Source organism: Cyrtonyx montezumae, unplaced genomic scaffold, assembly GCF_038088225.1.
Source record: "Cyrtonyx montezumae isolate F1298 unplaced genomic scaffold, pur_monq_1.0 scaffold_3, whole genome shotgun sequence".
Lineage (NCBI taxonomy): Eukaryota > Metazoa > Chordata > Aves > Galliformes > Odontophoridae > Cyrtonyx > Cyrtonyx montezumae.
Window position 1 is genome coordinate 130,982,011 of NW_027072034.1, and position 13,818 is coordinate 130,995,828.

General features: G+C 36.8%; 1 protein-coding gene across 3 annotated transcripts in view; it reads left to right on the forward strand.

Annotated features, from left to right (window-relative positions):
- Positions 1-13,818, forward strand: part of SCAF11 (SR-related CTD associated factor 11) — a 34,886-nt gene that overhangs the window by 8,615 nt on the left and 12,453 nt on the right. For 2 of the 3 annotated variants that reach the window (XM_065743424.1, XM_065743426.1), the window contains 6 exons: positions 1,672-1,750; positions 2,559-2,713; positions 9,854-9,931; positions 11,608-11,705; positions 12,948-13,015; positions 13,580-13,626. In XM_065743424.1, the coding sequence (XP_065599496.1) occupies positions 1,690-1,750; positions 2,559-2,713; positions 9,854-9,931; positions 11,608-11,705; positions 12,948-13,015; positions 13,580-13,626 (507 nt within the window). In that variant the 5' untranslated portion in view covers positions 1,672-1,689. Of the gene's footprint in view, positions 1-1,671; positions 1,808-2,558; positions 2,714-9,853; positions 9,932-11,607; positions 11,706-12,947; positions 13,016-13,579; positions 13,627-13,818 lie in introns of those variants that run through there. The other variant, XM_065743425.1, reaches the window with a different exon arrangement.

The window sequence follows — 13,818 nt, forward strand, 5'->3', positions numbered from 1 at the left end:
TATCCTTCAAAAATGAAGAAGTGTGCTTCTGTTTAGGCAGGTCCATAGACCGTTATTGTATTGGAGGATGTGTGTATCTAGTTATTGTTTACTGGGCATAAAGAAAGTTTATGGAAAGAACCAGAAGCACGATGACTTCATGTGTCAGCTGTTACACCTCTACAAATTTCCTTAGATTTTTTTGTTTTATTCTTCCTTCCCTCCCCTAGCTGACTTGATTCACGTGTTCCTCTGGGGGATAATTGAAGTAGTAGTTTCTAACAGGAACATTGATGGCATTTAGAAGTCAAACTACAGATTTCTAATTAGTTTCACAGTTTTGACCACTTCTTTAATGAAGTATGTTTGGGTCACATAGATCATAGCCCTGCTTTTTTGGACTGCATACAAAAGCAGGGAATATGTTATATAACGTGTATCTATGGTCATTAAAACGCTATTGCAAAGATCAAACTAAAAACTCAGTCAGGAGAAAAGTTTTAGGAGGCAAATTCTCTCTCTCCCACCATCCTGGGTATTCAGGTTGCAAAGAGAAAACCAACGTAGTTTTTAAGCACTGTAGAGATTTACCTGACAAATGTGATGGTGGTGTGGTCTCAGCTCCTCCTTCTGCTTTTTCTAGGAAAGCCATTAAAGAGTAGGGCTTGAAATACCAGTAAGTTTGCCTTAGGTCTGAGTGCTTATATAGTAAATTTTGGTCATTTCTCTTTCATTCAGTCATTTGTGAATCTTTAATTTGTCCTTTTACATAGTAATTTTAAAAAGCTTTATAGAGTTCAAGGCAAAGCTACTGGTCCTTATAGGGCTGTTGGGTTGGAACTTTAGGTGCTTATATCGTGTCGAGTGTGACCGTGACCACAGAAGTTTGAAATGCAAGAGATTTAGACGTTTGTATAGATGTTTTTCCAAGTGCATTTTATTCTGAATATTGTAGATAAGTCATTCAAGGGACATATACTTGCTACTTAGTAGTGTAATATCAAGTTCTTTCAAACTGTATGATGTAGATTCTAAGTATATTCTGTCTGTGCTATTCTTTTTCCATACAGCTCCTTTGGATAGCTCTTAGAAGGTTTGTCCTTGCTATTCCTGGTACTTCACTGACAAACACAGGTGAAATGGTCCTCTGTTTGATATCACAGTTTTCCCTTCCTTCTTTCCTGGATGTTTATAGTTCCAAATGCATAACAAATCAAGAAGCAAGCAAATATAAGCAGCTATCATTTTGCTCCCTTACAACTACTACCGTGACTAGGGGTGGAAATCAACTAATTCTCATTCTCCAGTGCTTAATTTGGTTGCTTTGACCATTTGTGAAGGACAATTTAAATAGGTTAGTTACTGCAATGTTAAATGATGTGGTTTGTGTAGAAACTAATAATGTGTTTAACTTTGGGAAGTTAAAGCCCTGTTGGCGGTCTTGATATGTGCAAAAAACTTCGCCTTTGTTGCACAAAAACATTTTTCAAGTTGAAAGTACCAGTTGCTAGACAGCATTAATGATACTCATAAATTGCAAACAGACTGTAAATGATGTGTATCTGACTCTTAATGTTGTGTGTTTCTACTCTACAAAGTGTAATGAAATGGAGAGCACTCGTTATATCCGTGGTCATTTTTATCTTCAAGTTGCAGCATAAATGAACTGTGTAAACTATTTCTGTTTTCCAGACTACATTTTGTAAGAAGATGAGGAACAAAAAGCAGTGTATTCAAGATACAGAGGGTCAAAAGCATGAAGGCACGGAAGGTAAAATCTGCGTGTAAAAACATCCAAGTTAGGTTATTCAAGTTCAAGCTGTGAAAGGTTAGATTTTAAATTTGTTCCTCAATTGGTATGCTGCTTGTTGAAAGAAGCTGTGTAAACATAACCACTATCTCAATATAAAATTTTTCTTCAGCCTTTTAAGTGCCCTTATCCTTTCCTGTGAATTTTGGATTTTACTTGTTGACTTCAAGTAGCAGAGCAAAAATAGAAATGGCAATAGGTATTAAAAAATAATAATTAACTTGGAGTAAAAATCGTTGAAGAAAAGTTCTTGTCTCATTCAGTATTACAAAAATAAAAAATGCTCCCATTTTTGTTAAACGTACATTATTAGGTAAATACCTGAGGATGTTTGGATTAAGATAGTTGTGAAAGTGGGAAACTAAAGTGTACATACATAGAGATGAATATACAATATGCTGGGGTAATTTATTTCATAGACACAGTGCAGTTATGTGTTTCAGAAAAACACTAAGTACCTGACTTCGTAGTCAGTGGGAAATACTTTGTGATGCTTTCCTCATTCAAGTAATTCTAGAGCTAACTTTCCTTTGTTTTAATGGCAGCTCATGGCACAGCATTCTATGAAATGTTGTATGATGTTTTTCACCTACAATATATGCTTGTAAGTTTTCCTCTGGTCAGCACGTTGACTGCAGTAGACCTGAAAACTTGATTAATTTGCTTCTAACTGCACACTTGTATTTTATTACCTTATTACTGAAATCTGCAAGGACTTTGTTTCAAAAAACCAGACAAGAATTCTAAGTCTGAGTGTTAATAATACCAGGTGAAGAAATGGAAGAAGGTTGTTCCTGCTCTACTTTATTACATGATGGTGACACATGCCCTATCTGTCTGAACTGCCTTCTGGAACAGGAGATTGGTTTTCCTGAGAACTGCGGTCATACTTTCTGCATGACTTGTATTCTCAAATGGGCTGAGGTAAGACTGAGAAAGCAGAGTGAGTGTTTTTCTTCTGTTAAGCTGTATTGCAATAGCTATCGATTTTTATTTATTTTTTAAGAAAGTTACACCTTACTCCATAGATAAGTGTCTGAACCAGCTTATAAATAGCTCAGTGGGAAACTTCCTTCTTAATGTGATGTCGTACTTTTGTGTTTGGCTCTTACTAGGCATCATGCCCTATTAATGGTTTAGGGAGTTAAGGAACAGTGAAAAGCAATGATGGCTGTCTGGAAAATCATGTGTACGTGTCATAATACTGCAGTGTCAGTCAAGCTTAATCTTATTTAGTTATGTGCTGCTTTGCACACTGTGAGCCTTTAGGACTGAAGCCAGTTGGTTTTCACGTTAGTTTGCAATGCAAGTCTGATAACATTATGGCTTTCTAACACTAAAAGAATTCTGCTAAAAGGCTTGAGTGGTGTTCAGGATTTTAAAAAATTAATTATTTAGTAACTAGATAAGCTGCCCCTTTGTAGATAGGGCTGGAACTTTAAAGTAGTTTATTTGAACAAATTCTTGTTCATCCTTCCATTTAATCCCTTTTTCATCGTCTGTGTCTTATAAACAATGCATTAAGTTTTTGGGATCTTTAACTTTCCTCTTACTGCTTCAATTGTCAGTAAAAAACAGCAAATTCAGATTACTTTATCCTGCGTTGGGATGGGTGGGACACGCTCTAATGAGCTGCTGCTTTTTGTCTTTCTTTGTGCTTGAATAGGTTTTTCATTATAGAAGACATTGGTACTTGGTTTCTTTGCAGTAGGTTTCTTCTGAAGTAAGTGGTTATCTCAGTTTATCTCTTAGGAAGGTTGCTGTGTGTGTACGTATGTGCAGCATGCATATGTACTTTTTAACTTGTTTTGAACCTTAATTTTTGCATTCTTTTATTACTGAAGGTAGATGGTGTCACTTCTTAAGATGGATCTCTTCTTAAGATTTTATGTTGTCTTTGGAGTGTCAAGAGTTATTAGATAATTTTTTGTAATCACAAAAGAGACTTAAGTTTAAGTCTCCTGTTGCCAAATTTTCTGTTCTGCAGGTGACTGATTGTAATGCTTTTATTTAGCAGGGAACAGGAAATTCTTTTATGCTATTTGATCCTGACTTCCTTAGCTGGTAATTATGGCAGCTGAACAGCAGTCAGCAGTGGCATTACAGAGAAGGCAGTACAGTAGACTGAAGGCTTGCTGTTGGATTCCAGTTTGTTCACCATGGGCTTAAAAGCATCTGATAGACAGTGAGAACAGCTTCTTGTTCTGTATCATTCGCTTGACAACTTCTTAAACTTTTTGTAATGTCAGATATATTTTGGTGTGAAATGCTATATCTAGAATGAAAGTCATTTCCATTCTTTATGGGTGAACTGGTTGTGGTGCCATAGAAGTAGCGGGGCAGTCGTTTTTAGATCTTCTTAGGGCTTATGCTACTTCTTTCCATACGTGACATCTGATGGGTAAAACCACCCATCCTTCCTCTGATGCTTCAGGATGTGAAGCTGTATTGCCTAAAGTGATCATTTAATTTTTAAGTCTTTCAAAAACTCTGATAGTGAAGAGGCTTCACCTCTGAGAAGCAGGCGAGGTTTTATAGCTTGGACTGAGAGGAAAAAAAATGACAAGCATGTGGCTACTTGAAGCATCCTAATGCTGTGTGTTAATACAGTTCATAAATAAATAGCTCTTTCCTTTTTGAGAAGCTGGTTGCATGATTTGCTTTCTCTGATAGTTTTTGTTAATGATGAATTGAGAGCTAAATAATCAACAATTAGTCATTTTAAGTCCTTCTGAGTAATTAAAATTTCAGAACTACCTGCTCATTTAAAAATATGCTACCAGATACTGTTTAAGGAGTGAATATTTTTTCTTGGTTATAAGTAAATAGGTTTCATGAGAATTTTCCTTTTCCTATGGATGTTGGAGAATAATTAAAAATAAAAAGCCTAAGACTCTTACCCTCAAAGATTTTGCTTGATGTTTACATTCTGATTGTGCTGTTATGTAACCACAGTTGTACTCCTAATACTCAACGATCTTGCCAGCAATCTGTGTTCAAGTTAGGTATTCTTCTATCCTGTGCTGCATCTAGAGTTTGAAATATAATTGTACATAAACAAATTGTACATGATAGTTGTTTATCATTTATGGATTTTATATGTAACTGTGTAGATCCTAACTGAAACTCGGACAGTTTAGGCAGATGGTAAGGGCATGTTTGGTTTTATTTATGTTCCTTTTAAGTGAATAACTGCTGATTGATTCCATGAAGGGATAAAATAGGAGATTTGCCACAGAACACTAGATACGTTAACTTCCAATGACAAAACTTGAATGTTCAGTAGCATTACAGTTCAGTTTGTATTGTATTTCCTTTTGGGAAAGGATGTCAGTTTTCTAAAGAAAAAATGAGGGGAAATTGAAATCCCCATAAGAGACTTGTCTTCAAATTAACTTCCTTTTTTAAAACGTTGCCTGAATTGTTCTGTCCTCCTCAGCTATGTTCACTATAGTTAATGGCAGCATCTGGCAGCACTGCTGTGCACTAGGATTCTGTTTCCTACTCTCCTATGCTATTAGGACGTCATCTTTTGTGCCTTTGACTGTGCTAACTGGTGCTCTCCCTCTTAAGAGCTCCTGGACAACTGAAGTGACAGGGAGTGCTTTCAGTGTGCAAAGATTAGCATAAGTGTCATTCATCCTGTGCTTGCTGTCATTCACCTCTGTAAGCTGACACCATAATTTACTAATGTAGACTTTGAAGCTTGAGGCTTTGTCTATCTGTATGGCTGTTAGATGATCATAAAGAGTAAAGGGAACTTAAATGCCTAAATCTGAAGCTAAGACTGTTAGACCCAGCATTCAGTGAGAGTGCCAAAGGAAAGTGTAAGGGTTGCCTTCAGTATTAGGAACATATGCATGGTAATGTTGTTCTGTCCACATAAAAGCCCATCTAGAGTCTTCAGACACCATCAGTACTGATGTGTTACATCAAGGGAAGTTATTACACGTATGTTCCTTGTCAGTCACACAAATAGTAAGAACAGGTGGTATATAGGTGGTAAGCACATGTTCTAGTTTCTTGGAAGAGATCTAAAAGCATTTAAGTAAATCTTAAAGGATGTTGACTAGGTATTTATGTCCATCAGATAACACGACTATCTGCAAAAGCACCTCAGCTAAGACAATTCTGTAGCAGGAAGGTTATCGTGGCTGCATGCATTAAAGGAAAACTGCTATTTTGTATTCTAGTCAGTAGTGACAGTTTTAAGTTAGGGGCCATAAAACATTTCTTTTCTGCAGGCATTTTAACTTCCCTTCTGTTCTTCAGAGTGCTAATAAGTATGCTGAATAATTGCTCTTCTAGTAGTTTTTCTTATGAGCAATCATGGAAGGAAAAAGGTGCTGAAAAAAAAATTGAACATTTTCGGTCTTATCAACATTACTGTGCAAGAGAGATGTTGATTTTAATGGCCCTGCCCTAGTAAGCATATCTCTCCTAATCTTTGTTCCTGGCTTCTCTCATTCATTTTTTTCTTATCTGGAGACTTTGGAAATAGAGTACATTTAGCTGTATGTTCTCCAGAGCTTTAGAGCATGTTCAAGCAGACTGTGCAGTGTCAGCCCAAAAAAAAGAAAAACAACAGCAAGCAAAACCTAGGCAGTTTGCACAAAGAGTTCATGTGCATTACATTTCTAGCAGGTGTTCTAACCTTACAACAGTCATTGCTTCTTTGATGCTTTGGATTTTTTTTAAATGTTCTGTATTATACCTGGAACTCTCAATTTGCATTCTTCTTTCTGAATTGGATTTCTCTTTGTCTTAAGGAATATAGGAAGAAAGCAGTTTATGTGGCACCGTGTTCCACAGAGATCTGCTGCAGTGCAAGGCACTGTGGACAGTGGTGGGGTTATGTTCACCAGCTCAATATGCAGCGTGTTCAAAGCAACCCTAAGCTTGGAAGCTTTATTAACACAAAAAGTTCCTTGATTGAGGTCATGAATACATAGACAGTGCATCTGAGGAAAAGCTTTTTTTCTTTTTTTGAAGCCAGATTGTTGTGGGAAAGTTTAGACTTTTTTTTCCCCTAACTTTATGTTCTTTTCAAATTGCATGTTCTCTGATACATCTTTTTTCTTTGCATATTCATCAAGTGAATTACATTTGTGCAACAGCTTACAAATCTGTTAGGGAAGTGCAGTGGAAAACTGTGAATGTTTTTGAGCTTGGGTTCAAGTTCTCCCAGTAAGATGGTATCAAAGAAAGTACAGTGGCACTTCTTCATAATTTCACAAATCCTTATAGGTAATGAGTAATTTCATTCTTTCATAAAGGCAGCTACTCTTCCACTAGTACTTGATGATATAATATGGGATATGAAAGCAATAAATGATTATTTTGGATAAAAAGTGAAAGCTCTTAACTCAAATGGCTGAAGTAGAGAAAAAGAAACAGCTATTTATATAGTAAATAATTAGTGTATTGATTAGGTATTGAGACTAGAATCTCTGTTCTTACGTGCTCTGTCTTCATTTACAGCAGTGATGTTCTTAAGGAAAAAGAAAGGAACTAGCTTCAGTAGTTACAGTACTTTTGCTAAAGAATGACTATAGAAACCTTGAAAGTTTTGTTTGGTTGGTTTTTTTTATTTAATTTATTTTGTGGATTTGTTGTTTGGAGTTTTTATTACTATTTCAAATAAACTGAAAAAAATTATCTTGGGTCTTGACTTGTTTCTAGAAAATAGTGTATTTCCTGATGTCATCTTTTCAGTCAAATGTGGAGAGATGTTTCTCACTGCATGTATGTTGTGGTCTCGTGTATCACTGAGGATGGAGGCAGAGTGGTTGAGGAATGTTGTCTGAACTGTTTGGGTTAACTTGAACCAGTTTGAGTAAACTCCTCAAAATTCCCAAGGCCGATCACTGCTTCAGCCTTTGTCTTCATTGCTTTGTTCAAATGCTGATTGAAGTGATGCTGTTAGAAATAAGGGACAGTTTCTCCCTCCGATTAATTGCTGTTTTGTGGTGCTGTAGCAGGTTTAAGAACTCCAAATACCCAGTTACACCTGTAGAGCTAAAGCAAGGTTTTGCTAGAGGACCATCAGAAGCAATTAAAGTACTATTGAATGTATTTTCAGAGAACTTAGGAAGAGGCATATCTGAGCCTAACTGCAGCTTTGATTCTTTGCAGCAGGTTCATACTGCCAGATGTGCTGGCTGAGCACCACGTTACTGTGGGGAAGCTGTATGTTCACTGCAGGACAAAAACTGTCATAATCTGAGCCTTTAGGGAACTCGCTTCATTGCCCAAGATGCTAATTTTAACATACCAGGAACAATCAAAAATCCCCCAGTAGGGGGAGTGGCTTTCAGTTGAGATAAAATACTGGAGTTTCATAAGGAGGAGGTAAGGACCTTTAACTTTTCCTGTTTGACAAGTTGTTCGTGCAAATACCACTGTCTAATGGTTTGTGGGTTTTTTTTTACTGTTCAACTGAAGCAGATGGAACAGTTAAAGTTGGAAGCTGTCCAATGTTCGAGGTTTGGGGACTGGGTTACATGAATCATAAGGAAGTTGAGCACTCTGAAATGGAGAAAGGAAGAGAATCAACTGGGAAATGGAAAGTCCTAATGAAAAGTCTAGAAGTTCGGCACCGAACTTCAGGGCAGAGTTCACGTGCTAGTTTCTCATAGTTACTCATGCAGTTTTAACTCTACATCCTACTTGCATAAATAAAAAATAGGGTTATAGTTCTCTTCAGGGCAGAAGTAATACACTTTGTATACTGGTTCTTGTTCACTGAGTTAATTGGAGCTGAAGGCTATGTGTATGGTTTTATGGACATTTTCTTTGTTTTGTGTTTGGATTTGTTTGGTTGGTTGTTTGTATTAAAGACTTCTGAACTGTGCTGATGTTGGTTCCTGAAGTGAAGGTGGCAGTGGTGGAGGGACCTACAGACACGTACATGGAATTAAAATGAATAAATAATTCCATAGCAGCAAAATCTAGTATCTGACTTCATATGGATTTCTCTGGAAGTGGATTCCATCATCCAGCTGGGCAGTTTCAGTAGAATTTTCTGTGGCTGTTAATATTTTATTGTTCTGAGTGTAACTGTAGGGTAAAATAACCTTCCATTTCACTCTTTTGCAAAATGTATTGTAGAAATTGAGCCGTTTTAAACACGGGAGTCAGTTGTCTGTGCAGAGACTGAAAGAAACGGGAGATGTGTTCAGATAGATGTGTAAGTGGAGTGAAGATGTTACCCTGTTTGCTTTTGATCTGCCTGGTTTTGCAATATTCCAGGAAGGGAACTCTGGTTTTAGCTTGGTTTCTTTCTGATCTTTTGTCTCCATTCATGTGAGTTTTTGGGTGGTGGGCTGTTTGGAGTTTTTTGTTGCTTTTTTTTTTCATTTGTGTTTCAGCCAATGCTATGAAGATAACCGTAGTGTCAGTTTGCACTATTGTTCATTAAACTTGAGGGTGGAACAGGTAAGCAGAAGAAGATAATTGTAACTTGCTGGCAACATGCAAGAGAGCAGCAGTGCATTGTGATTCTTGGCTGTATCTGGAAACGTAGGCTTGTTTGTTGGTCAGTATTGGAAGTGCCACAGTAAAGTCAGCATCAAAGGCTAAATATGAGAAGTCCTAAATAGGCAGCAGAGAACAGCAGAAAACAATACACTGGTGACAGATAAAAAGGAAGGTTGGGAAGTTTAAGCAGAGATCAAAGCAGTACTGACTTGCAGGGAATCACTTATTTGATTTCTGTCAACAAGATATTGGTGGATTTAAAAGTTTAATAGCTCAGACTTCAGATGTGCCAGTGAGTTCCACACTTGTTAGAGCACTGAAACTGAGAAGTGAAACTACTCTGTATGACATCTGTCCCCACCTACGTCCTGTAGTTATGTGCTATTTTATGCCCAGTGTTTGTTAGTGTTCTTGTGTTCTTCATTCAGAAATGAAGACATCCGTGCATTGGTATAAAACCAGCATTACCTACCAGGGATTTAACTTGCTGTTCTGTAAGATACAGTGTTACTGAATAAAAGTACTGAAAACTGAGATTTTTCACAGCTTGCTGTAAAATTTGTAATGGAAGAAATAATTTTTCAGACACAGGCTTCGTGTCCTATTGATCGCAGACCATTTCAGGCAGTATGTCAGCTTGGTGCATTAGAAGATCAGCTAAAGGTATGTTTCAGACCTGCTTTTTCTTACATAGCTTCAGTTATGTTAATGTGTGATTTATGCTGCAGCCTTTTATTTGGATGCCTGTGTTAAATAAGATTTCCTAATGAAATAATTACAGCTGTAATGTTTATATTAGGTACTTGAAGCTAGGAATTACTCTAATAATTTTTTTCAAACAAAATGTTTACAGTAATAAAAATGATAATGTTGTTGGTACTGCTTACTATCTTTGAACATTCTTGATATATCCAGGAATAGAACTACAGTAATAGGTCTCAAAGTACTTTTTTTAACTAGGTAATGTAAGCAAGTGCTATATTAATAAGCATGCAGTATTTTCATATTCTTTTTAGCTAAGAGAAATCTTGCGTGTTCACAGTCTTAAATTCTGGGACAAAAACCAACAAGTGAAAGAGGAATCAATTTATGCTAAGCCTTGCTCAGCCTGAATTTCTGAATCTTTTCACCTTTCAGCTCTTCTGAAAATCACTGCTGTGTAGAGCAGGTCATCAGTCAGGAAAATTAAATAGTGATTGACTGTCTTGAAAACGTATATATGGAAAGGTGCAGTTTTGAGCTTCTGTGGTAAAAATTGTGGTTAGAAGTAATTCCAAAGCTGCTGGCTTTGCTTTTGGCCGTGCTTAGGAAGCAGGTTCCTTCTGGCCATTTCCTGTGCTTCTATAGCCCCAGGTACTCAACTGCAGAGCAACGGCTGTTTCTCTCTCAGCAAAAACCATATGTAGCATGTTCTGTTGTTTTTATTCCTAAATAACCACAGAAGCAGCTGAAGGCAGATAAACTGAAGTTTTCATTTGCAAGAGTTTCAAGGCCATATCAAAATCCACTTTGAAGGGGTTTTTTGTTCATGGAACTGCGTTACAAAGAGGACACAAAGAATAAGGGCCCTACTCTGTAAAAGAGCAGTGGACACAGATGGAATGTGTACTGAGAATTGTTGATGTAGTGGTCAGTGTTAGTGGGGGTGATGTCAGCACGTGGGCTACTTGCCCATCGTGATATTCATAATTGGAACATGAGCTTCAGAAATACCATGTGAAGTCAAGATTCTGGAGGAAGGAAATATGAAATATCTAATGGAAGGAATGGGTATGTAGCCACTGAAGTAACTTTGTAGTGTGTCAGAAATACCATCACCTGCTGTTCTTAGAATTTTGAAAATTGGGTGGAAGGGGGATGTTACATGAAACCCTTAACTTACATTACTCTAGAGGAGAGCTGGATATTTTTTAATGACAAGGAAGCAAGCATTTAGAACGGAATGTTAAAACAGTGTTTGCCAAAGCTGAACTTGAATATCCAAATCAACCAAGTTTTAGTTGTAAAAATTTCATCTACCAAATTTTCAGTGAAGGATAGGATAGTAAATATCTTGAGTCTACACACTACGGCACGCTGAATGTTGAGGGAGTTCAGATGTTGTAGAATTACTGTCCATCTCTGGCAGTCAGTCTACATATCTAGATGTATGTTTTTCCCTCCATGTAATAAAAAAAGTCTTCACATCTGTGAACTACGAGATGAAGGAAGCTATGATTTGAGAACAGTTAGTCCTTCTGTTTGAGCTTATTTTTGTATAGATCTTAAGAGAACTTGAACACATTTATTAAAGTCTGTGTTTGTTGAAGTTTTAGGCTGACTTCATTTTTTCAATGTAGATTCGGGTAGAAAAACAGCAAAAGAGGAAGAAAGAGGAGGAATACTGTGCCTGGAATAAGGAAAAATATAGCCATGCAAAGATGAGAAGATTCCTGAGGTTGGTAGTGCGCTTAATGTAGAGCATTCTAATTTGAAAAATTCAAAATCTAAGTTGAAATCTTACTGAAATGTACATGGAACTAAAAAAAAAAATATGTAAATAAAAAACAAAAACAATTTGTATAAAAATAACCTGTTTTCCACCACTGGTGGTTGAACTTCTACTACTTTTGCTGATGTAATTTCATCTTAAATAGTGCCGTAATCAGTAAGGAACAACATATTTCTGACTTTGAGATGTGAAAGCAGCCCTTTTTTCTTTTTTCCACAAGGAAATCTGACAAATTATGTATTAATTTCAGATAAGATTTGGTGTAAAACAAGTTTCAACAGTCTTTAGCTAAACAGACTACTTTTTTCTTGCATATTATGTGATATTCCTTTTTTGCCATAAAACAGCTGTAGTCTGTGACATATTTCATTCTAATGAGTTTGAGAAGAGGGTATGGAAATGATGTTCCTGTTCAGGAAAAAACTGGTTTTCACTTTTGTTCTATTGAGTAAGGGGAAGATTGAGGTTACACAGATAAATTTCACTAAGTAGTCACAATTTAAAATCACTGTTTCATTGTGTTTGTTATATGCAGAGTCCTTGAGATCAGGCTTTACTACAGAAAACATAACTGGAAGTTAATTGGTTTTTATTTCTTATTTTTTTTTACTATTACTGGAAAGTGAGATTGATAGCTTCACCTCTGTGAATCAATATTGACTTCTGTACTCTTGATGTTGACGTAAATGGGTTGTGACACCTTTCACAAGTTTACCATGAAATCAAGCTAGGTTAATCATTCAGGATTAACATGGAAAATTAAATTTTGTTGTGTAAATGGTTTTTTTTTTCTATCCATAAGCTTTTTGAAACACTTCCACATTTAAATGTGTGGAAGATGCACAGTGCAGTGCCGGAGCAGTGGCACAGCTGCACAGAGAGGTGGTGGAGTCTCCTTCTCTGGAGACGTTCCAGACCCGCCTGGACGCCTACCTGTGCAACCTGGGCTAGGGAGCTGCTTTGGCAGGGGGTTGGACTCCGTGATCTCTGGAGGTCCCTTCCAACCCCTACAGCTCTGTGATGATGTACAGGATATGAGTTTATGTTTTATTAGCAGTCAGAATATCCGTTTATGAACACGAAATAAAAATTCCTTGAATCAGAAACTGACTTTGTACGTATAAACTCATAGTTTAGGTCTGCCCATGAATGTTGCTGCTATTGTAACATCTCCTATTAATGTTGCAGAAGAGCTGTATGTTCAGACAGAGGGCCTTTAGCAGCAAAGTTGAGCAAAGTTGTGAAGAAGAAATACAGTAAGTTGTTATTTGTTCTCTGTTTGGTAAAATTGCTTGGGTTTCATTGCACAACTCTAGAATTGCTTTTCTTGACGTGCTTATTTTTTTGGTATTATAGTATTATTATTGTTTATATTTGCACGTATAAAGCAAATGAGAAGGAATGGAAGCTTAGGAGAACGAAGTTGCAGTATCAAGTACTACTGTACTTACTTTACTGGAAAGACTACGTCTTCAGTCACAAAGGAATTGTATTTAGTTTCAGTGTAAGATATTTTATATGACGTGTTGTTGATGCACAGTTAATGATAAGCAAAAACCAGGAAGTTTTTTACTGAGAGTTCAGGAACAGGAAGCACTTAGCAGTATTATGAGGCTCAGTTGGTGAGTATTGTTCTGTGTGTTCGTAACTCCTGACAGTAAGCAAGTATCAGAAGAAGTAAAAAGTAGTAGGTGTATAAAAGATTATTGTGAGGGCTTTACTCTTACTGAAGTTGTAACACACTGCACATTACCTTGAGATATGCTTTTATTAGCATCTGGTCGTGTTCAGATCACAGTTTTGCTTCTCATTTCACACAGGCAGTATTTTGTGTGACAAACAAAACAAGAAAGCTCTGTCTATGAAGGTAAGCAAGGTTGGTTCTGATAATGAAACGTTTGTAAACATTTTTTTCATGAAGGCATCTTTAAAACAGCCTTTCACACTAAGTTAACTTCATTAGTTCTAGAACGATCCAGAACTGTTTATTTTATGTTGCTTTGGGGTGAAGGAGGTGATTAGAATATATTATACTGAGTTACACAGTGCTCTCTCTCCC